The sequence below is a fragment of the Crocodylus porosus genome, unplaced genomic scaffold, assembly GCF_001723895.1.
Source record: "Crocodylus porosus isolate Cpor-Errol unplaced genomic scaffold, CroPor_comp1, whole genome shotgun sequence".
In the NCBI taxonomy this organism is placed as follows: Eukaryota; Metazoa; Chordata; order Crocodylia; family Crocodylidae; genus Crocodylus; species Crocodylus porosus.
Window position 1 is genome coordinate 4,757,346 of NW_017728927.1, and position 25,494 is coordinate 4,782,839.

Below are 25,494 nucleotides of genomic sequence, written 5' to 3' on the forward strand. Positions count from 1 at the left end.
GCTGGAAGGGACCTCGGGAGATCATCGAGTCCAGCCCCCTGCCCAAAGGGCAGGAAGTCAGCTGGGGTCGTAGGATCCCAGCAAGATAAGCATCCAATTTACTCTTGACTAGACTAGGAGCAATGGACTCGAGCTAGAGCAGGGAAAATTTAGGTTGGATAATCAACAGGAACTTTCTGATTACGAGGAGTGAACAGGCTGCCTAGAGAAATTATGGAATCTCCACCCCTGGAAATTTTTAAGAGCACATTGGCTGCTCTTAAGAAACACTTGACTGGGATGATTTAGTCAGGGATGATTCCTGCCTTGAAAAGGGAGCTGGGCTAGATGACCATGGGAGGTGCCTCCCATTCCTATTTTCCCATACATTAGTTTTATGTTCCTACTGGGCATGTCTACACATGCTGATTTAGGGCACTTTAGCCATCTTTAAGGTACATTAAGGGTGCAGGTCTACAGGTGCATGCCCTTAATGCACCTTAAAAATGGCAATTTTAGGCTAACCATGCCTAAATTTGATACCTGCATAAAGCAGGTATCAAATTTAGGTGCAAATAGTTAAGGCACCTTAAGGGATGTGTAGATGCCTTAAGGCACCTTAATGCTACGTATGTCAACTGAGTGGGCCAGAGCTGATCCTGAGGGACCCCAGGCTGCCACCGGGCGCTTCCAAGAACATGCAGATGCTGGAGCTGAAGCCCCAAGTCAGTTGGCAAACTGACAGGTACTGCCACTGCTGCCAGAACTGCCACTCCAGCTCCAGTATCTGCGCCTTGGAGAACAGCACCTGCCACTTCTTCTTGGTGGCACCTAGAGGTAGCACGGGACCTCATGGGCTTGGCTCTGGCCTACTCCTGACTGACACTGGGGAGAGGGTTAGAGCCAGAGCCGCACTGCCTGGCTACACTGTCGTGGGCTCGGGGCACCTGTGGCCACTCAGTACCCCGCAGCCAGGCCCAGTGCTAGGTGCAGCTGCCTCAAGTCACTAGACACAACCTGGTGGCTCAGGCATACCCCCTGCTTGCTTGGAGCCAAGCTGCCTCTGGCTGTGGTCCAGTAGCCTTGGCTCTGCACATGTCGCTGACAGACACTGTGGCCCCTGGACACACCCTGCACCTTTTCTCTGTGCTCCCTGACCAGGAACATGGTCATTGTTCGCGCTGTCCCCAGCCACTTTCCCAGCGTGGTACCCACCACAGGCCTCAGCATGCCTGTGTGGGGGGGCTGTCCAGGGTAGGCTGCAAATGCATTTGCCCAGTGAGCCACGTTAAGATGCCTTAAGGCATGCACATGTAGATGCATGCCTAAATCACTTTAATGTAAGTTTAGACAGGTGTCATTCACACACAGTCACGCCCACTGAGGCTGACATTTAAAAACTCTCATATTTCAAAAATGTCAAGAAGAAAAGGAAGTTTCATGCATCTGCAGCCCCTTACAAATATCATCCCTGGCCTCGTTCCCGCCACCATCACATCTGGTATTTTAATTTTTTTAACTAACTGACAGTTATATACCATATTTACCTCTTTTAAAATGCATCTAGTATACTCCCAGAGTACCATTACCAAAAGATCATGGATACTCTCAGAGTTGTTTCAGACCGTCTTCACACTCAGGCAGACATCAATGCACTATTTTACATAGTTTAAATTCATTTCACTTACTGAAACTTATCTTTATAATGACAAGAGCTAAAGTGCTTTCATATTTGGTAACAGATTCAAGAGCCTAGTCAGGCAAATGTAAAAGTAATCTGGAATTATGTGACAAGAGCTGCAGCCATATAATCTCATACACCAGGTTTCATTTATCTCAAATAAAGCACTTTACTATAATTTTATTTTAACAATTAAACAACAGCACAATTAAAAATGAATGACTGTATACAGAGTAATGAACCAGACCCTTCCCCACCATGTAGGTATGAGAAAAGAGTGTAGAATTAAATTATATTCGGTAAAAGCAGATTTTACTACAGAGAAAAAAAAAGAAGATGAGTGAAATGATCAATTATTGTTTGGCGTCAGAATTTTCAGAGTAAAACAAATCATTTTGTGCTGTTCACACAGAACACTTAAACTACTCACATGAAAAACAAGCTGCATATTTTCTAAGTTTTCATGAATATGAGATTCTGGAACCAAAACTTGTCTTGCTACTTGGGTGGATGATACAAAATCAACTTGGGATAAATGAGTTATAAGAGGTTACATTTTGAATGCACTTTAATTTTAATAAAGTAGTTTGGATTTTGTGCCAAGTTCCTGGTGTTAACATGACTCTGATTATATTTTACTTAGCGAGTATAACACAGGGGATACTAAATGCGAAAGAAAAAAAGTAGCAGCAAAACTTCTTTTATCAACTAAGACAATTGTCTGAATTTAAGTAGCTGTTACAGCTTTGTACAAGATGAACACTTATAACATGTAATGAAGTGTCACGGATATAAATAAAAGCCACTCACAACAACTAAACACAGAACTACCAGGTCCTGTATCCCCAGGAAGAAAGTGGAATGATTTGAAAACAGCAGAAATGCAAGACAGCCATGCACGTTGGCGTGAGGGTAAAAAGAATGGTATGACACACCTCACTGCAGCATTTCTGGAGGCGTCTCTCCTCCCCTCTCATTTCCCGTGCTACTATCAGCAGAAACTCTGACTGCTGGGCCCGGCCAGAGGCATATGGGGAACCTATACTGACAAGCTGCAATAACCAATCAGAGCAAAACACAAAAAGAAACCTTTGTAAAGCCAAAGTGTAAAAGTGTCATCCGAACCATACAAACAACAGATGGGCTCTGGGGTGAGAAACCAGTGTTCAACTGCCACTAGGACATATTGCAATGACTTTTATTGTTTTAAAACATGCCAGCTATAATTGTTTTAGCATTCAAATCAGAATCCTAAGCAATGGATGCTGTGCATCTTAAAATCCATGCAGGTGGTTAAAAAGTCTTTTCTGATTTGAAGGCCAACTCTAGTTTCTTATAAAGTTGAACTGTAATGGCAAGGCAGATGACTTATCACCAGCAATATCTGCCAATTATTTTGGATTACCTAGGAAAAGGTTGCTGCATTATGAGCAATGTGATAGCATTGTTCTCCTTTCCCCTTTGGGGCATGGAAATGAAAGTTAGGAGATAAATGTATCTTGTTTTCAGGAAACAGTGTTGGTAATCCAAAACCCCAATTTGTATTACTGAGTCCAAAAATGAACCCCAAGAACTACAGAAAGTCAATTATGTGAAAAGAGCCAAGACTATCCTAGGCAGTTTTACAAGAGGGGATTTTACAAAGCATCTAGATAGTGTTCATTCCCACTCCAGGTCCAATCTAGTTCCCATGGGAGACAATACCAAGGTTTAGATAACAGAAATGCAATAATCTTGAGGTTCAAATTCCCAGTATATTCTGTAATTTCTCATTTACTGAATAACCTTGACAGTACTCTGTAATGCCTAAACCACATGAAAGCATATGTATGTCTGTGTGCTTTGAGAAGGATTAGATTTTATGATTAAATATGAAGAGATAGATAAAGGCTGCTGTGAGATAAACAGCTTCCTATTCAGATTAAATAATCATTTAAGATTATCACTAGTGAGAAATGCTGGTAAAAATGATGCTTCACAAACTGTTAAAGTAATTACATACTATTATCATTAGGCATATAATTTTGAGCGCATCAGTTAAGTACTGGCTTTGCCTAGCCAATCTATTTAAGGCAGTGTTACTGGATCAGATTCAGGCTATATTTATCATCAACGTGTAGGACGGACATGGGCTTTGAACAAAAAATACAATGGACAACGCAAATTTGTTGTTATAAAGTTTTGCATTCGGAGCTGAACTTAATAAATATTTGATTTCAGAATAGTAATGAAAGCTTAAATCAATTTCTTTAAAGAAACACAAAGTTAATAAAACATCACAAAAAACATTACTTGTGCACTAAAGGAGAACTAGGAAATTTATGACTGGGGACATTCTGCATTTGAAATAACATTTCCCCCTAGGACAAATTACAAGAGAAACTCAATGCCTCAGCTTTGGAAAATGGTCCATTTAAAGATCCAGACAGGGACAAATTTACAACTTGCCAAACAGATCAAAGGTTTCAATGTGAAGAAACTACTTTTGTCAAAGACAGGGCACAAAGTGCAGTGGCACAACAATTTCCAAGAGTTTTACTTTACTAAAGAGCACAATCCCAGGACTTTTTGTGGAATGTGAACTGATGGCTTGTTGGTACAGCTTTTACCACTCGTTTCTCCTAGAGCAGTGGTTTTCAAACTGTGGTCCACGGACCCCTGGGGGTGCACAGACTGCGTCTAAGGGGTTCGCAAAAGATGACTATGGTCAATTAGAAGTATGTGAATACAGTTACAATTCAAAGGGGTCCACACCTCCATTCAAGATGTTTTAGGGGTCATAGCAAATGAAAAAACATTGAAAACTACTGTCTTTGAGACACCAGTCCTTGTAATGGGCCAAAAGTCTGACTTTCCCTGGCTTTGATTACAACCATCAGGTTCAGTTTAACATAATTCTTCCAGTTTCAAGTGTTTCATGTTTCAATTTTTAAAGGAAGCAGTTTTTACTTATTTGCCAAAAGGAGACTTTTAACCTGTGCTAAACTAGATTGGTTCCTAACCTATGCAACCATTACTGCCTTGGAAAAGTCAGTGGATTTTATTGTATCCCATAAGAGACACCCATCACAATATGCAGCATCATTCTATAGGAGAATGCCTTTAAGAGGGTGAACTGCAAGTTAAAAGGGATTTCTCCAAAAATTAAACATCACACCACATCACCGTATTCCTGTTCTTGGCAATTAAGCTTAAGGAATGACTTAAGCTTAATTGCCAAGAACATGACAATCACATTACAACTGGATGGCACCTACGATACAACTAAGCAAGTAGATCCTGCCCAAGGCCAAATATATAGTGGAGGGCAAGCTAAACCACAGTGCCAGATCAAACATCTGGTGTCAGTCAACTTCAAACCATATGTCCTCGACAAAGCACTGTGACTTTGGGGTAGTGCTCAAGGAAAACTAATGGAATTTTTCCTAAAACAGATAAATTCTGAAGGAAATCCTAGTACTGTACTTTAATGCACTTTGTAGTTAGTGTCAATGCTCAGACATTCTACTCCTAAAGAATAGGCAGTCCTAGATTATATGGAAGCTGTAGGGTCCCCTCCCTCCTTTAAAAAGGAAAGACCCTCTGTGAAAAAGAAGAAATCAGCTTCCTTCAAACAGAACTTGCCTAGTTTGCCCGTCAAAGAACAGTCACCTGGATCAGGTAAAAATATAGCTTATTTCCAAGCAGGAGAAGTTTCCCATGCAATGTGATCTTGGTTCTCAGATCCTGGGGCAATCTCTGGGCGATCTAAACACTTTACTATCCATACAGCAAATACAAGATAACTCATCTCACCCTCCTCATGTTTCAGGACCTAAGCACCCAAGCCTCCCTCTGCAGTTGACAGCCAGACTGATCACATGCAACACAGATGTCACAACAGGTTACAATCGGGAAGGATAAGGAGCTTCCCTTTGGTATGTTCATGTTCACAAAGATTATCAAATGCATTCACTGCAACCTTAAACATTCTTGAATCCAAACTACACTACAAACAGGGCTGTGTATAACATGTAAATAAAGATCATTTGTCCTCACCTGAAAGAGGAAGAACAAGAACAGAACATACCCATGGAGTTCACATCTATTTTTCTGCAGAACTATATTGATTGATTAGGCACTAATAGTGTGCTTCATATAAACTTGGAAACAGTTTGGATATCAAAGCAAGGTGCACTATCAAATCTATGTCTGGAATTTTGACTTCCTAAACTAAAAAAACTAGAATGCACTGATAACTTTTAGCACATTGACCTGGTAAACCGTTTGAATGTTCAAAACAAGTGCCATAGTGGGGCATTGGTTCCCAAAGTTGTCAATTTATCCAGAGAAGTAGTAATGACCAGATAGCGGCAGCAAAGTCTTCCCTCATAACAACCCCTCAGGTGCATCTCAGTCCTATTCTGGGTAAGTCACTATTAGGACATAACAAACACCTTGTCTCCAGGACATTTCCTTCCTTTCACTCACAGGCCTTTGTATCAGGTTGAGCACCAACATAAATGTTGAAGAGGAGAAGTCAGTCTCCTCTGCTCCCTTCAACCTTTACACTCTCAGCTGAGGCTGCCTGCGAGAATGACAGTGGCTCTTATGATGTGGATAATTGTAGAGAGAGGAACTGGAATGAGATGACAGATTTTAAGCGGCTGCCAAACTGGCATGTTGATGTTCAAGACACGAATTTCATTCCTTTTCTCTTGACCCATCTAATCTTCAATAACAACTGCATTTGGCAACTGTTCTCTATACATTTCAGTATTCGTGTATAAAACTTTTAAACAACCCAGTGATACTCACAAAACAACAAACTGAATTTTTTTGTTAATCTTATTACCTGCTCAAATTTCCAGCCGTCAGACATTGTGGAGACCATTTGAGTGAGTTCCTCCTCCTGGCACTGCAGCACCCTGTATACATGTTTGACCGGCACCTTCAGGAAAAAACAACAAACTTGAAATATCGCGAGTGAAATAAAGACATCTGTGTTATCTCTGGGTTTCTCCCACATTTTAAATATATATAAATGTTAAGCAATAGATACTTTAACACCACAGGATCAGTGACCTCTAGGTCTCCAGTTAATCCATATGGCTTAGTATTTTTGTAATCTAATTATGCTGTTTGTAACTTTCACTTCTTAACTGGGATCACCATGTTCAAGCAGTGGCACAGAAGGGCTGTGACCCTAACCCCCCAAAGCTTACTCTTACGTTACCTGCAGCCAGGAATACTTCTTGGGAGTGACCCATGAACTCTACTGTTCATTTTCTGTCTACTCTCCCTTTTCAGGATGACTGTACAAAGATCTGAAATATTTCACAAACATTTCAGTGGCTGAAACCCTTGAAATGATATAAATTTGTGGGCCTTGAAAATAATACTGACTCCTGGAAGTCTGGTAGTAACAGCAATTTGAATCCATTACCTACCTTTACAAAGCTAGCTTCCCATGCTGCTCCACACAGTTCAGACATACTGCCTGTCCAGGGTCAAATCCCACCACTTTTTTAGGGCATAGCTTGTTAAAAAACACACTTATCACAATATTTCAGTTAGGTTCCTCTCCAGAAATAACAGCATTATGGTTCACAGCCTAAGAGTTATTCCAGCCTGACAACAGACCCAGTCTTACACCCTCTCATGCCAGAGAGTTGTTTCCATCTCATAGCCAGGTCAGAGCTTCACTACTGTAACAAATAAGCAGGAATCCATCATCATTTCCCTAAAAGGTTCCAACTAGCACAAAGGGTCAAGAAAACAAAACCGACATTCTGTGTCCCATTCTCAAGAAGATATGGCTGCAGCAGAAGGTCACAAGTTTTAGCTCCATGGAGAGCCAGTTATCAGAACATCTTAATAATACCAGCTCCATGGAGATACTGCACTCACAGCAAATCTGAATACATTTTCCCCAAATTAACAGCATCTCTATGTCACGTTTATTTTTATGAAAAAAGGTTCACAAACTGATTTGAGAAGGACAAGAATCTCTTCCTACAGGTACAGGGTAAAAAAATAGGAAAAAATCAGAAGGGATTCTGGAAAATAATCAGAAAAATAATCATCCACGTTTTAACAGCAGTGACTTAAGAAACTAAGTCTTGATAGCAGAAAGCCATGGCCTGTAGCATAGTATTTAGCATGCCATTACAAAAAGCAAGGATTGATCAGTAATAAAGAAAAGTTTATCAGTTACGTTTCATCCTATCTGCTGCTTCTGGCTCAATTGTGGTCTAAAATTTTAAAACAACACTTGCTTCTCTTAGGAAGCTGATGAAATATGGCTTCTTTTAATGGAAGGAGATTAGATAAGGATCTTCCTTTAGATTAGATAAGGATACTCCGGTCACTGTGCTTATCCATTCCTACCCAGGTTAAGAATTCAAACTGTTATCTCACAGCCACAGACTCTCACCACCTTGTAGGTGGAGTATTTAAATCCATAAGTAGAAAATCTGCTGCCCCGGCCAGCTCTTTATAATTTTCTAATATAATTATCCCCACAGTGTTCAAATACTGTGAATAAGTAGGTTTCTCAAGCAACAACATCCAGTTGTATGTTCTGCACCATTTCTCAAGTATCCGACATTTGAAAACAACAAAAATGTGTCAGCATTCAGTAGTACTCTCTGTGCCAGTGGACTCATACTTTGTCCAGAAGAACACAACAAGTTACTGACATGAAACAGAACCATGTCCCTTTGGTCAGAATCATAGAAGTACATTAGGTAAAGGCCTCACCTGTGAGATTTTGCTGTCTCTTTCTCTTATTTTGTCCTTTACAAGTTTTATTAGTGATGTGATGTTGTAGAATTCAGCTTCTTCCAGTACACCTGGCACAAGAAACATTTTTGCTTGAAAAAGGTAGTGTAAACAAAGTTTATAGGCCAAGAACAACAGACAGTTCTGGGAAGATCTCCTTTAATGCAATGGGAAGCAGTCAGTTTTGCCTTGTGAACTGCTGCTTAAGTGAGCCAAAGGATCCTGCCCTCACCTTCACTTCTATATAATTCAGGGTTTACTCATCACAAAGAGCTGACCTAGATCCAAATCTGAAAAGCTCTATGAGACCATTTCTGAGGGTTTTTTCTTCGCTCACACGTAAGTAATAGACTTGAGTTTACCAAAACTGTTGACAATACAAAACCCCACAGATGCATTTTTACTAGAGGACCAACATGCATAGAAATGTCTAAATCTGTAACTGTTATCTTTCTTTAATCACATAGCCACCCTGCTGAGAAAAGCAGCTATATGTTAAGTCTAATCTACTGGACCCCAGTAAGGCATTTGACCCTGCCACATGAAATATTATGAATTATGGTAGAGAATATGAGGATTAGGGCATGAAACTTAAGGCAGTAATGAACTGGTTAAAAAGGAGAAGAAAGGTTGTGCTGAGAGGGGATTTAACAAAATGGAGGAAGATTAATAGTAAAGGATCTGCTTTAGGACTGATCTTAATTTCATTAAGGAGCTTAATACGAAAAGGAGGAATGTAATAATGAAATTTGTTGATGACACAAAGTTGGGAGGTATTGTCAATACAAAGCAGAACTAGAATATCATATAGGAAAAACTGGGTGACCTTGAAGACTGGAGAAATCAGATTAAATTAAACAATGCTTTTAGGAACTAATAAAAAGGGTTTTGTCTATAAGCTTGGGGTTCATCAGTTGGAAATGACACTAGAAGAGAAAGACCCAAGAGAATTAATCACAGGATGATTATAAGCCACCAGTGTTACACAGCCATGAAAAAAGTAGACCTGAAACTAGGCTGTATCAGCTGAGGAAGGTATTAATGTCATTGTACAAGGCACTGTCAAGACCTCATTTGGAGTACTTCATACATTTCTGGTCACCACTCATTCAGGAAAAAACTGCAAACCAGAAGAGGTGCAGAGAAGGGCCATGAGGATGATTAGGAAAAACAGAGAACTTTGCTCACAACAAGAAGAGGGGTTGGCACCTTTTCAGAACAGTGGGCTGAAATAATGCAGCATGGTCTGAGATAGGCCAGTGCTTCCAACCCAGCTACCATCATCTCTCCCTGCCACTGCCGCCAACATGAATGTGATCAACAGCATAAGCCCTCCATCATCAAAATGCTGTCAAATGACCCCCTGCTGAATTGCTTCTGATACCCAAAATTTGTGGGCTGGATGAAACCACTTGGTAGGCCAGATCTGGCCCATGGCCATAAGTTGCCAAACCCTGGAGCAGAAGAACTTGTCTTGATTAGCTTTGCTGAGTGAAGGCTGAGAGGAGCTATGACTGCTTTCAGTATACGCACCAGGGAGGGAGAGGACTGATGTAAACTAAGGACAACATTGGTACAAAAACAGATGAGCATAATCCAGCGACAAATAAACTTAAATTGAAGATTAAACTTCACCAGAGAAGTGAGGTTCCTGAAAAGCTGACTGAAAGAGGAAAAGCAATATAGGAGTTTTAAGACAGAACTGATCATTTCATGCAAGGGATCTGTGATGTGATAGCAGGCAAGTAGACAATGAGGCAGAAAGGCTCTTCTGGGCTCTAAGTGTAAGTACTATTACAAAAGACACTAAGTAAAACTGACTGGATGAAAAATCAAGAGGGCATGTTAGCCTTCCCAGGGATGTGGTGGAAGCCTCACTTCTTGAGGATCTTAAGACACACAGGCCAGGGGTTCTCAGAGACCTTTTCAAAGTCAGGGCACTTGCCACAGTTTTTTGAATTCGGCAGCACCCCTGGTTGAGAACTACTGTTCTACAGCCACCACTTACCTGAGTGCTTCCATGCACTCTTGCTTGTCCAGGTTTTCTGATAAACCTAAACCAGGCAGAAGCAGAGGCATAGCTAATGAACCGTGCCTTGGTCAAGACTCCCCTAAGCCACTGGAGGGGGAGGATATGCGTGTGTGCGCACAAGGGAAGGGCAGGGGGGAAATGAGGGTGTTCTAACAGGCCCTGGGTGTCCCTGAACCTAGCATCTCCAGCTGGGCAAATGGCTGCTCCTGCACAGCAGGACTCCTCTGGCTGAGCCATGCAAAGGTTGCTGAAGCTCAGCCTGACTCCTTGGGACACACAATGCAAAGCCAGAGTATGCACTGCCGCCATAGCCCTTTCCAGTCCAACCCTGCATGCTAGCCCCAGAGGGCACAGGATGGTCCCACCTCCCTGGCACTGCTGTTTCTGGGAGGAGCTGCATGAATAGTGTGGTCTCCAGCTGCAGCTGTTTCCCAATCTGCCTCTGCACGAGATGCATGGGGCATTTCAACCTGGCCATGGCAGCACTCAAGTCACAGCACTCCCGGAAGAGGATTGTGGCACCTAGGTTGAGAATCACTGTTACAAAAAAGGGACAATCGAAATCATAGAGAGAGTATATGCCATACCTTAATTATATTATGTTTAGTAAACGTTAAGTATAAATTTAACTGTAATGTTAATGAACGTGTGAAAATGCAAAACACATAAATGTGCTATATAAAAGAAAAAGAAGAGCTTATGAAAATTAACAGTCCAGGTTCAGAGATAAAAATTTTAGGAACTAGATATTTCCGAGTAGCAAATCTTGCTAAAAGGACACCTTCCAAGGACCACTGAAGAACTGGTTTGGTCTAGTTCTCTGGGTATCCAGGACAAAAGAGGGAACCTTTGAAAGGTTCCCTCTGTTTCCTAAGCTATAAAAACACTTATATGGATAACATACTTTTAATATAAACAGGATTGCTTTCCACTGTGTGCTGTGATCCCAGAGAGAAGGTAACAGGAGAAAAAAAAATAGTAAGGAAGTTTTTGCCTTCCATTCTTCTTTGCATTTCCTGGCTGGTGATGTTTGGTTAGCATTTATGCAAACAAAGCCCTTTTACATTCAAGTTGTTGAAACAACCTTGGAACAATTTTGTTGTTTATTAAAGTAGCCAAGAGAGAAGGCAGGCAGGCCACCCTTGGTTGATTAACTTTAATCAATTCACAGAATCATAGAATCAATGAGTCGGAAGGAACCTAGACAGATCATCTAGTCCAACCCCCTGCCACGGGCAGGAAGGAGCACTGGGGGTGGCAGGGGTCATAAGACCCCAGCCAGGTACCTATCCAGTCTCCTCTTGAAGATCTCCAGGAAGGTGAGAGCACCACCTCTCTGGGGAGCCTATTCCAGGCTCTGGCCACCCTTTCTGTGAAGTAGTTCTTCCTAATATCTAACCTAAACCTATCCTCCCTCAGCTTGTGGCCATTGTTCCTGGTGACTCCAAGGGGGGCCCTGGTGAACAGACTTCCCCGAGTCCCTGCTGGCAGCCCCTGATAAGGTTGTAGGCAGCCACAAGATCCTCCCTCAGTCTCCTCCTGCAGAGACTGAAGAGATTCAGGTCCCTCAGCTTCTCCTCATAGGGCTGCCTGGATGTGGTCCCTGCCTGCTGGTGTATTCACTTTACCCCACAGCTTGGTGTCATCAGCAAACTTGAACAGGGTGCTCTCCACACCCTGTGGAGTGCTCTCTCATTTCTGCCTCTGAACAACCTGACTGGATAAAGCCAGAGAAGGAAGACAGAACAATCCAAAATTGGCCTCTAATGAAGACAGAAAGGATGACCTACATATTTTCCTACATTAATTTCCAGAATTAGAAGACAAACTTCTTACATTGGGTAGGTATTTTACTGTGTCTTTTCATCTGACTTCCTTGTAGTTCAGGCAATGGCGTTAACTCCTTGACTATCAACACTGATACAACAGTGCCAGCAGGTATAGCAAGAAGCTCCATGATCTGGATCCAGAGGTAGGTCATTTGACCTGTAGTTTGGATCTAGCCCACAAGAAGCCCTATGATCTGGATATGGACCAACCCATTTGAGTTTGTTACCTCTATGTGAAATATGTTATAAACTGACTTAAAAAAAAATTGCAGCAAGAGGACTGTTGATTCATCCACCTTGCCGTCCACTAGAATCCCCAGGTCCTCTTCTACAGTACTGCAGCGTAGCCATTTGTTCCAAGTGAGATCAAGAATCAGACTCATGTTTCCAGTTCATGTTTACAGCACTAACCAGACTTGAGTGACTCAGTTTAATCTCAGGCAGAGCAGAATGCTGTAGAGAGTTGCCTGCAATGTACCTCAAAGATGAAAACAAATTGATTTAATTAAGCATCCCTTAAAAAGAGAAACTGAGCTCTCCTTTGTAGTTTTCAAAGCACTGACAACACAGAGAAAGATGAAAGAAAATGAGAGATTTGGTAGAAGTCCTACCTTCCTCTGCAAGGTCCTTGTTAATAACCAGTTTTCCATGTCTGAGATAGTTCAGCACTGGCCCAAAGTAGGTCGGGTCTCTGTCTATTAAGTAGGCACCTGTTTCATCCTGCAAAGAAAAAAAACAAAACAGTAGTTGAGATAGTGTATTGAAGTAAATGTTCAATCAAGTGGGTGTTCACACACAGGCACACCCATTATATAAAAAGAAAGCTGAAGTTTTGTTCATCTGCCTTTGACATCTTAGAGGAACTAGAGGCCCCCACCTTTATTTATGATGGTTATATTAGGGACTTGCCCCCCTCAGGACAGTCCCTATACCTTCACAAAAAAGGAACTTTGTGACTGAAGATTAAACACAGAAAAAAGCATTAAAAAAGAGTTAAGTTTCACACCTACAGTAAATTCAATAATTAAGTCAATTTAATTTTTCTCATACTTGGGACTGAAACCAGTCACAGGGAACCATGACTCAAAAAGGGGGGCTTGAAGGATGGGTAGCCTGAAAGAATATTCATCTCTTTGATCACCAGGACTGACAGAGTCTAGAAGATCAAACGTTTCCCACTTGCAACATCCAAGAGTCTTGCGGCACCCATATTTCTGAAGAAACAGATTCAAAGACACCTCTCTTAAAAGCTGTGATTTTGTCAAGGAGTGGAGTACACGCATGAAGGAAACTCTGATCACACAGCAAACTGGCCCTGACCTGCTTTCAGCCTCACCTGTAAAACTGTGCAAGGGGGATACAGCTGGCCAGTCAAACATGCAATTCCAGCCGTCACTGAGGGTGGAAACAGACGTCCTCAGATTTCTTATTTGTGTCATCTCAACATCTTTTCAAGGCAACACAAATGCTTAGCAAATAGATGTCCTTACCCTTTGTTCCGCCACAACAGGAAACTCAGTGGTGAAACAGAAGGTAAAAATAGCCTCTACAGCTTTACCGAGAAGGATCTCTATTACCTTCTGGTGCTTGCCCCGCTCAGCCTGTCCCAGACCCACAACGGAGGCAGAACACCTGTCATTCCCCACTGCCTCAGCCCTGCCGGGCTGGCTGAGCAGAACGCACTTCTCCCTGCCGCCCCAGACCCACAGCATAGGTCAGGGAGATCATGTCGCCCCTTGATCCACACCATCAAGGGCAGGACGAAGGACAATGTAAGTTTTGCTCAGCAAAGGGAATCAGCATTGCCCCAACACATCATGGCACAATTGTACTGCTCCATTTGGCAACGTCTGTGTCTAGCCTTAGCACCAATACCTCCTCTGTCACACTCTAGAGTCCCCACCCTCATGGCAGCAACATTTACGGAAAAAGCGTGGCTATTATGCAAGTAAATAACGTAACTAGTACTGGCCAGAGAGACTGGGTGCTGGCCAGTCTACCTATCTGCCCCGTACAACAACTCCTATATCCCTGTTATTTGCACATATAGGCAGCTTTGTTTTCTGGCTTGGGATTTACAGTTTCTCTGAATTCAAAGCCTCCTACAGTTATGGCTGTATACCTTACAGATATTAACATATACACTATTGTGTTAATCCCTTATACAGAATGGTACTCAGAACCACATTCCTTACGAAGATGGACTTCAGTATCCTGAATTCCATCCAACCCAGTGGGTATTATATACTCCCCAAAATTTTAATCGGCAAGCTGTGTTAACATTGGTGGAAGAAAGAATAGGTCTCTCCAAGCTCTCTCCCTTGGCTCAGACAGCCTGTGGTACCATCTAAATGCATTGTTCTAGTTTCCATTGCACATTTCCTAGTGTCCCCTGCCCTGACACCCCTGATGATTTTCAGCTGCATCGACTCCTGTGCATTATGCTCATCACCATTTCCTGTCCTTATTTTCTATACTTTCAAACCCTTTTACTGACACCAAGATGATCTTTCAAGCTTTTGGTTTCTTTCACCTCTTCTCTCCACTGCTTTCCATTAGTGACTCGCACTGTCCTCTCCTCTCTTCAAACCCATTAAGTGTACCTTCACCTAAGGATCGCCTGGAAATTGCAAGAAGTGCTCAAGGCAGACAGGACAGCTACAAGTTCTTTACTGTGTAACACTGGTCCTCTCCACTCCCCCCAGACATCTATTGTCTTCCTTTAAAGTTAAGACTAATTTTATATTTCATGGTCTGTTGGCAATTACAGATACTTTTTTTTTTTTTTTTTTTTTTTTTTTATAACAGAAAACTCATGTTGGAAACAGCATAAACTACACTATTTGAATACTGACCCAAGGGTATAAACACGGGGGCCATGCAACCCTAAAGAAGCAGCCCCGAAACCCAAGAATACTCACTCACTCTAGGAAGCCGGAGTCCAGACGAGCAATGCCAACAGAAGAAAGCTGTGCAGTTCATCAGCTGCGCCTATATACAGAAGCCGGCAGGTGACATCACTGACAAGCACCAGCCAGCGAAGATAAAAGTTGGTAAAAGCTGAGAGCCAGGAAGGGCGGGAGGGGCAGTGGAAGCTGCAAAGGCTCTCCATGTCAGCAGCAGACAGCGCTGGCAAGAAGGGGGAAGTCCGGAGCGGACAGGGATGCCCCAGGCAGCGGCAGCCGCAACAAGCCTCCACGCCGGTCACAGGCAGTACCAGCCTGTGGGAGGAAATGCCGCTCAGGAAAGAGCAGGGAGAAGTCCATGGATGGAAGAGACTCCCAGCGATGGGTGCTCAGAGACTGGGCCAGGGGAGAAGAGCTGACCCAGAGAAAAGTGGAGGGAGCACAGCCAAGGTAGAGGGCACAACAGTGTTGGTGGAAACTGCCAAGCAAAGGCTCTAGTGCAGGCAATATATCAAGGCAGTCCAGTCTGATCTGTTTGTTTTTCTTTACCAGCCTTTATGTTCCTTTTGCATGTCCATCCGTTCACTACCATCTGGCCTGTGCATATTCTTCTTTTGTCATTTTCTTTGTCTGTTGGTTTATTTTTAATTCTTTGCTATCTCAGTGCTGAGGGGTCCGTACAACAACTGAATCTCAGGAGCCACTCACAAGAACTGACAAGCGGCTGGCACTGGTGGTGGATGGGTCATTTTGGGCCTGGAGGGATGTGGGCAGTGGGGTCCCCCAGGGCTCGGTCCTCGGGCCCGCACTGTTCAACATTTTCATCAGTGACTTGGACGAGGAGGTAAAAAGCACCCTGTTCAAATTTGCTGATGACATTAAGATGTGGGGGGATGTGGGCACGCTACAAGGGAGGAATAGGTTAATATCAGACCTAGACAAGTTACAGGAGTGGGCGGATAAGAATAGGATGGGATTCAACACAGACAAGTGCAAAGTGTTGCACCTGGGGAGGAAGAACCAGCACCATACCTACAGGCAGGGGAACTCCCCTCTTGTCAGTACAGAGGCAGAAAAGGATCTTGGAGTCATCATTGACTCCAAGATGAACATAGGCTGGCAGTGTGGGGAGGCAGTCAGGAAGGCCAACCGCACCTTGGCATGCATCCACAGATGCACCTTGAGCAGGCCCAAGGAGGTGATATTCCTCTCTGTGCGGCACTGGTCAGGCCGAAGTTGGAGTACTGCATCCAGTTCTGGGTGCCACACTTCAAGAGGGATGTGGACAACATGGAGAGGGTCCAGAGGAGGGGCACTCGCATGATCAGGGGGCAGCAGGGCAGGCCCTATGAGGAGAGGCTACAGGACCTGAACCTGTTCAGCCTCCACAAGAGAAAGCCAAGGGGGGATCTAGTCAGGGGGAGATCAGCAGGCACTGGGGAAGTCCCTGTTCCCCTGAGCACTTCCAGGAGTGACCGGGAATAACACAAGCTGGCAGAGGGTAGATTTAGGCTAGATATCAGGAGGCACTACTTCACGGTCAGGGCGGCTAGGGTCTGGAACCAACTTCCAAGAGAAGTGGTGCAGGCTCCTACCCTGGGGGTCTTTAAGAGGAGATTAGATGTACACCTTGCTGGGGTTGTTTGACCCCAGTACTCCTTTCTGCCATGGTACGGGGTCAGACTAGATGATCTACTCAGGTCCCTTCCGACCCTAAAAACTATGAAACTATGAAAGAGACCTGTAGGAGAGAGGAACACCCAATGGTCCCGTAGTCCACCGAGGTACCTGAAGACCTGAGACTTGAAGGTAGGCAATGAGTAAGTACCATCATGACCGGAGGGCTAGCTGCATCAAGATCAGGTGGCCCGTCAGAGGCTGGCATATGGCGGGGGTGTAGGGGAGGTGGAGCCCCACAAATAGCCATCAGAAAGAACAACCAATCTCAAGGGACTGCCCACGGGAGACCCAACCACTAGAGAAACATTCAAAGTCATGGCAGGCGAGTTCTGGGGCTCTCTCCGGAGTGACTGGGGTCCCTGTCTGAGGTTGCACAAAGCCTCCCCGTGCCTGTCATTAGGTGCACGCACCAAGGTGGCACATGAACAAATATTCAAAGTGAGACAGACACAAATACACAGGTACAAAACTTTCCAAGAATTAAGCTTTGCCAGCAGTTGTGATTATGATGAGAGAGAGCTGCTTGAATTCAAATGGATGGCTACCCAAAAATCTCTCAACCAGGCAGCCATCACTTTACTGTATAAATGCTTCAGTGAGTCATGAAGAGGCTGAAGAATCCTGTGCAACACACTTTCTCCCCACTGGACTACAAAGGCATGAAATGTAATAAATGTATTGCTGGGTGGTCTTTTTGGGGAAAAGCTTCATCTAAAAGGTACGTGCATCTTGGACTTTAATCTATGCACAATCAGGCTTGGGCTCAGGTAAGTCCTGCTTAAAGGTGCCTAACAAGCCAAGATATAAAATGCCGACCACAGGATAGTAGATGGGAAGAGGAGAGTATCATGTCACTATGCTGTAAGTAGTGCTGAAATACGATGTAAAATGGAAGCTCTAAGCGTATTTACATTGCAAAGGCCTTCTTACTCTAAATGACAGTTGAGCTATCTTTTTGTCCTTCAATATTGTGCAGAGGCACTTTCACACCTTCTTCAAAAGCTATTTTCTAATTCACTTAAAGATAAAGCAAGCACTTGGATGTTGAGATCACTGCTTTAAAAAAAGGAAAGCAGCTTATAGCAGAGCTTTAAAGATATTTACATAACCATAAACCCAGTAAATGCAGACATAGCAATCCTGCAAGTCAGCTGCTCCAACTCCCAGCCATTAGGATTCTAAATCTGGGCTGGATTCTTCTAAACTGCAATGAAAAAAGCCATATGTTCTCCCACAGGACTAGTTCATCTGAACACACAGTTCCCAGAGCTTCTCCTCCTCAAATAAAGCAGTTTTACCATACTGTAGAGAGAGGCAGATAACCATGTCAATCTCAAGTTAGGTACAAGGCAGTTGGTTTATAAGGTGGCATTCTGGCCTGCCTCCTGCCATACTGTAAAGATAAGAGGCAAAACTAGGGTTAGAGTTATGTCTGCACTCCAGTTCAAAGCTGTGGCTACAGCTCACACAGATATATTGGTACCTAACCCAGCTTCAAACTCGATAGTTTGAGTATTGATTGCCCATACCACCAAGAAGACTGCTTTAACTGCCAACTACACAGTTAGGGTCCTCTATCCAGGTTTAGACAATTCATGATAAAGCCCATTCTACTGCAGTTGGACTGCTCCCAGTTTAAAGCTAGCTAGCATATAGCTATACATATTGCAGCCAAACCTTTGGACTGCAGCCTAGACATTCTCTTAATTGCAGAAAAGTGCTTTGGAAGAAGTCTACTGATTAGCACAAATACAATATGATAAAGTGAGCTCAAACAGGGAAAGGAAAAAAAGAAAGCAGCTCTCCACTCACCAGTAAAATGTAAGCATTGCCTGTATAAGTAGATACAGAAATGCTTGGCACTGATCTAATTACAAAGATATCTGACTGCAGGGGATATCTGTAGACATTTAAAGTATTTCAGAAGCCATAATAATTATTAGAAGTATATACTGATATTATAGTAGTGCCAAAAGGCCCCACTGAGATTGGATGCCCACAGAGCCAGGTGAGGCACATGCAGAGTGACTACACCCTGTCAGGTGTGGCTGTCAGACAGAGAAAGAGGAGGGGGAAGTAGGGTTACCCCAGGAAGCAAATATGCATGAAGGTCTGGCAGAGTTTTGTTGGTTACAAGACCTGCTGCTGAATATGAGTTAAGAGTTAGAGAGTGGAAGGTTAAAAAAGAAAGATAATCCCAGCTCATTATCTGCAACCCGTCAACTGGCTGGGTTTGGCAGGCAACATGGCAGAGGCGAGTCTTCAGGACAGATCTGAGGGAACATAAGAAAAATTCAGTATTAAAAGCCCACATGCATGAGGGGCAAGGCATCCAGGCTTCACAGGGGCTGACTAGTCTGTGACACAGGTCAAGAACGGTGGTAAGAAGGCAGATCCTGATAAGTTATAGTTTGCTACATGGGTTAGGACTGCAATGCAAAGGCAAGCTGTGAAGCTAAGAGCACCATCAATAGAGTCTTACAGCATGAGCTGATGTGGTCAGAACCACGAGCTGGTGTTATTCTCTGCACCTCCATTAGCGAAGTTCAGGTAGAATTTTACTTCATTCAATCCAGCATTCACCAAATGAGAAAACCTGTGACAGACAGGAATTTAGGACCCCAGCGTAAACTCTAAGGAAGTGTCATTCAGAGAGCTACGTACAGCACACTTGCTAATACAAGCATGACAATCTATACTGTCCTGCAGCAGTCTCAAAAAGTACTTTTATTATTAACTGACTAAATACAGCTCGATTGGCTGTTTGTAGGCCATTTAAATGTATAATGGTGGTGATGTTTAGAGTGTGTGTAATCCTTCAGGCCTGATCCACAAATGCTTTGATAAACTAAGACATCACATTACCCTACAACCTGCAAGCATTTCCTTTGCAAAGAGATTGAACACAACTTTCTCGAAGAGACACTTCAACACAGGACACAATCTTCAGAACTAAACACAACCACAAATATTCATTAGTATTGCTAAGATGTGTTGCAAATCGGACACACTGGTTTGCACACTTGTGTGCACATGTTAGTTGGGGACAGGTATTCAGTTTAACTCTTTAAAGACAGCTCCACCATAAAAGAGCAGTGGAACGAACACTTTCAAGAGCTCTTGAACCGAGATTCTAATGAAGACAGAACCTGTTCAGCCTCCACAAGAGAAGGCTATGGGGGGATCTAGTGGCCTGTTATAAACTAGTCAGAGGGGATCAGCAGGCATTGGGGGAGTCACTGTTCCCCCAAGCACCACCAGGAGTGACCAGGAATAACGGTCACAAGCTGGCAGAGGGGAGATTTAGGCTAGACATCAGGAGGCGCGACTTCACGGTCTGGGCGGCTAGGATCTGGAACCAACTTCCAAGAGAAGTGGTGCTGGCTCCTACCCTGGGGGTTTTTAAGAGGAAGTTAGATGAACACCTTGCTGGGGTCGTTTTTGACCCCAGTACTCTTTCCTGCCATGGCAGGGGGTCGGACTAGATGATCTACTCAGGTCCTTTTGGACCCTAGAAACTATGAAACAATACCATCAAAGCCATTTCACAACACCCATTAAGAACTACCTTGCAGATCTTCCAATTTATCAAGAGGCCTTGAATGCCATTAAGCAGATGCAGAACAGCAAAGCCTGTGGTCCTGATGGAATACCAGCTGAAATCTATAAGCAGAGTAGAAAAAACCTCCCTCACCAACTACACAGTTATTTTGCAATCTGGACATGTGAACAGATTCCCAGTGACCAGAAAGATGCCAGAATTGTTACCATAATTAAGAAAGGAAACAGATTGGATTGTAGTAATTACCATGATATTGCACTCCTGTTCACCGCTGGGCAGATCCTTGCCCGTATTCTCCTCAGTAGACACTCTTTCCTAGCTCAGGAGAGTCTAGCCAAGTCCCAACGTGGGTTCCGACCACTCAGAGCTTTAACAAATATGATGCTGTTTGTTGCTGAACAGCTTTGGGAGAAGCTTGGCGAGCAACCTCAAGATGTTTACATCAGTGATGGGGCTAAGGCCTTGATTCAATCAACAGCAAGGCCCTATGGAAGATCCTGATGAGATCTGGACACCTGCCAGAAGTTGATTTAGTCAGGGACAATCTTGCCTTGAGCAGGGGCTGGCCTCAGTGGGTGCCTGTACACGCACAGGATGCCTGCTCCAACACGTTCCAATTAGAATGCATAGAAGCAGACTTGATTAACTGAGTCTGCTGGAGTGTGCTAATTAACATGCCCCAGCAGCCTCAGTGACGTGTATTCAGCACCCTGAGCTTCAGAATGGTAACGAGGCATTTTAACTGAAGCTCGTTAACTGAAGCTTTAGTTAAAGTGCCCTGTCTGCCGACGTGCAGGACACTGTATACACAAGACGCTGCGGGTGCTCTAATTACAGCATTGCTCCCCCACCACCCAGAGCACGTGTAAAGACTCCCAATGATCTTGTGTGGTCCCTTCCAGCCCTACTTTTCTATGAGCCTATGGATCTATGGAATGGCTCAAAAGAAGCGTACCTAAAAAAATCAAGTGTTCTCAAACCGGTTCAGTGCTATATGTGGACACCAAGTATTCTGTGACAGGTCTGATCAGCCCTCAGCATCCCATACTGCATCACTCCTCACCCTTCCCACTGCTGTCATTGGCCACTCTGGTATGCAATCAAAACTTTACTGCCCCTCTTCCCTGCTTGTGTTGTCACTTCTTTCCATAAGCTCCCCTGCACTGCTTGTTCAAGAAAACTGATCTTTCCAACAACCAGCTGTAGTCTCAGTCCCTATTCCATCGTGGTCACTCATCATTCCCTGCCACCCTTAGGAACCCAAAATGTGCCTCTCAATCCTGCTCCCCCACAGCCCCCTGAAGTCAGGGTCAGGCAAGCACACTAGAGCTTGGTCAAATGCAGGCTAATGAATATTAGTAACATCATGATTTGGACAGAAGGGACAAAGGAAAAGTGACAGTGCCTCCAGTCACAGGTCTCCCACACCTTGGAGCTCCCACAGCATGGGCACATGCACTTCCCCTCCACAAAGCATGCTAGACTGGGTGCTCACTTCCACCCCCGGGTTTCAGAGCCATGGTACTTAAAAACCTCAAAGGTGACTTTCACCTGCAGCATAAGGGCACTGCACATGTGGGTGCCTTTAACTCACAACCATTACGAACCAGATCACAATTTCAGAATGGGTCAATTGTTACATGTATCCATACCCTTAGAGACCAACTGGTTCAGAGCCATGGGCTTTTGTAAGGGACAACCTACTTGGGGTGTTATAACTGGACCTTCTGGAGGTGGTGGGGGAAATGAGAACTACTTGCAATATTTAAGGTGTGGATACAGCATAAATGTATACGGTGGCATAATGACCTTTTCTGCTTTTTTAATTTTTGGTTTTTCCTCAATTGTCCTCTTAATAATTCCTAATATTCTATTCACATTTTTGATGGCCACTAGGACTGACCTGATTTTTTTCAGGGAGCTATCCATAATACTTCCAAGATCACTTTCTTTAGTAACAGCTAATGTAGAGTCCAGCCTTGTATATGTGCATCTCAGGCTATTTTCTCACTCACATGCATCATTTAACACTGAACTTCATCCATTATTTTGTTGCCCACTCAATTTTACAAGATTCTGCTGCAGTTTTTCAGTTACTGTTGGTTTCTTTGTTTGTTTTTAATCATCACAGGTACGTTAGTGTCATCCACAAAGCCGACCACCTCACTATTCACCCCCCCTTTCCAAACCACCTAAGTTATATAGCACAGGCCACAGCACACCGTGGGGAGACCCCACTGCTTACCTACCTCTCTTTATGGTAAGAACTATCCATTTCTACCTACTCTGTCTCCCTTCTTTTAACCAATTACTGATCCCCAAGTGGATCTTGCCTCTAATGCCAGGATGGCCTCGTTTTGTTGAGAGGGGTTCATTTGATATCGGCATCTGTCTAAAGGGTTCTGAAAGTCCAGACACACTACATTAGCTCCCAAGCCCAGTCATACCTCCAGCTAGAAATCAGGCAATGACCAGGAAAGCAGGTTTTAGCTTTGTTGTTTAAACGAACATAAATTTTTCCCCATGATTTAAAATAGTCACGTTGAATGCCATAGGCGACACATGCCTCCCGAGGCAGGGGGAGGCATGGCAACCAGCAGTAGTGGGGGCGCGACAACAGCGAGTAGGGACTGCCCGCAGGTGGCCGCTCTGACATCAGTGGCATGGGTGAGCCAAGCAGGGACCGCCCACAGGCAACTGCAGCGGAGCCAATAGCAGAGGGGGTCCCCATGGCTGAACGCTGACTCCAGAAGTGCCAGCAGCACTTCTCGGCGGTGGGGGAGCACCAGCACTCCACCTTCCCCCCCGCCATCACCTAAGCTGAAAGTACTTGCTCTCAGGGGGGGCACCAGCACTCTCAGGGGGTGCACGTGCACCCCCATGCACTCCCTGTGCATCGCCTATGTTGTATGCACCTTATTCATCCTTCTCCCAGTCTCTCTCCTAGAATTATATCCAGGCCTGGTCTCTGCTGGGAGCCCTGCCCCAGGAAATACCTAGGCTTCTGCCACTCAAAAGTTCCAAGAGCAGGTCTTCTTCCCATCAATGCCTGACACCCCTGCTTGACCCTACAGACCCAGAACACCAGGTTACACTAATCCAAGTGATTTTATTGTCATGGTTACCCTCCTCATTTCTCCCTATTTCCCTCCTTTCTTTGTTATACTCACTTGGAGCACCTTACAGCAAAGTGGGTCAGAAGCAGTATTACTCCGTGAGTTTACAGCATGCCCAGCACAAATGGCCTCGAATAATTAAATAAAAAGCTACTGAAACAGTTAAGGATATATCCATGTCAATGCTTTGCACAGGACTTTCCATTACCATTCTGGTTAAATGATTCATGTCATTAGTGAAACTACTTGATATCTGGCAAGGTTAAGAGTTTTAAAAAATGGTGCAAAATTAAGTCTCTAAATGAGTGGCATCAGAGTTGAACAGCAAGCAGTTGTTACTGAACCCAATGATATCCACAGAGGTCCAGAGGAACTGCTAATATTTTAAAGGTACTATCTAGGTGTATAACTACGGATATGCAAACTGACTATTAGCTGACTGTTCTCCACATTTTTTGTTAAATTCTAGTTCTTATGTTCAGAACGTAGCTTTCTTGGGTAGAAAAATCTAAACTATGCACCACAGATTTCAGGGTCAGATAGTAAAACCTGCGAGTACTTTAAAAATAACGAACTTGATAACCATACGATACTCAGATCTCTACCTTACCTTCAAATTGCAAAGTGACTCACACAAATAAGATACTTTCCTCCCAGTGGCAGTCTAGCACTGACAGGCTGAACAAAAAGAATAAGCTGCTGGAAAGATTTTGATTACTGAAAACATTCAGTGCATGTTTCCGTAACAGATTCTGCATCAGGAAAATATCCCTGACCTTCACAAGCAATTTAAAACCCAAACAGAAATACTGTGACCCAGCACATCATTGAAATGGGACTGGCCAACCCCCTTAGCCATGGGGCAGCAAATCTACAGAGCCATGAAATAATTTGTGAAGAGAAAAATTAAGTGGGAGTTAGGGGGTGCTCAACTCAGGACACATTTAATAGCAGAACATGAAGTGAAATTATAGTAAGAAAAAAGAAAAACAAGAAAGGAAAAAAGGAAAGCCTCAAAACTGGTTAAACACAAAAGTACAAATGAGTTTTCTCTTTCAAGGATTCAGAACCTCCGTTTGCTGTCTATTTTTACATGTTTATCTTTAAAATGAGCTTTAAACAGCTTTGCTGCTGAACACAATCAACTCCAAGCCCAAAGGAAGGTAATCCCAACAAGAATCAAAGGGAGCAGGAGAGCACACAAGCCTCCGTGGCTCACCAAAAGCATCCGGGAATGTCTCCTTGCTAAAAAGGAGGCGTACACCTAATGGAAAGAAGGGGACATCACCAGGGATGACTGTACTGCAGTCACTCGGGGATGTAGGGGGGCAGTCAGGAAGGCCAAGGCAGAGATGGAATTAGGACTAGCTTCCCAGATTAAGAACAATAAGAAGTCCTTCTTTAAATACATAGGGGGTAACAAGAAGGTTCCAGGTAGTGTGGGGCCCCTGCAGGACGCATTGGGAAATTTGGTCATCACACCAGACAAAGCTAACATGTTTAACGATTTCTTTGCCTCCGTCTTCCTAAGTAGGGACCGGAACAGTCACCACCCTGCTGGGCCCCCCTCGGGCCCCGGGGGAGGCACACCTGGGCCAAAGGTTAGTGAGGAACTAGCTAGGGAACTTCTGGAGGGACTGGACATATTCAAGTCAGCTGGTCTGGATGATCTCCACCCTATAGTTCTAAAGGAATTGGCCGAGGTCATTGCAGGACCCCTGGCACGGCTTTATGAGCACTCGTGGTGCTCTGGTGTGGTGCCAGAGGACTGGAAGAGGGCCAACGTGGTTCCAATATTCAAAAAGGGGAAGAAGGAGGACCCGGGAAACTATAGGCCGGTTAGTCTTACCTCAATTCTAGGCAAGCTGTTCGAGAAAATTATGCTGGCACACATCCAGGAGGGGCCAGCAGGGGACTGCATGCTTAGGGGCAACCAACATGGGTTCA

At 43.9% G+C, this 25,494-nt stretch overlaps 1 protein-coding gene and 1 long non-coding RNA gene across 4 annotated transcripts in view; one reads left to right on the forward strand and one right to left on the reverse strand.

Moving 5' to 3' along the window:
• The window catches only part of PDPK1 (3-phosphoinositide dependent protein kinase 1), a 104,366-nt gene that overhangs the window by 29,508 nt on the left and 49,364 nt on the right, over window positions 1–25,494 (reverse strand). For 2 of the 3 annotated variants that reach the window (XM_019541802.1, XM_019541804.1), the window contains 4 exons: window positions 12,895–13,003; window positions 8,402–8,493; window positions 6,495–6,590; window positions 2,596–2,712 (listed from right to left, as the gene is read on the reverse strand). In XM_019541802.1, the coding sequence (XP_019397347.1) occupies window positions 2,596–2,712; window positions 6,495–6,590; window positions 8,402–8,493; window positions 12,895–13,003 (414 nt within the window). The remainder of the gene's footprint in view (window positions 1–2,595; window positions 2,713–6,494; window positions 6,591–8,401; window positions 8,494–12,894; window positions 13,004–25,494) is intronic. The other variant, XM_019541803.1, reaches the window with a different exon arrangement.
• The window catches only part of LOC109314584, a 19,041-nt gene continuing 8,587 nt past the window's right edge, over window positions 15,041–25,494 (forward strand). Inside the window, exon 1 of the long non-coding RNA XR_002102319.1 lies at window positions 15,041–15,100. This is a non-coding gene — a long non-coding RNA (uncharacterized LOC109314584). The remainder of the gene's footprint in view (window positions 15,101–25,494) is intronic.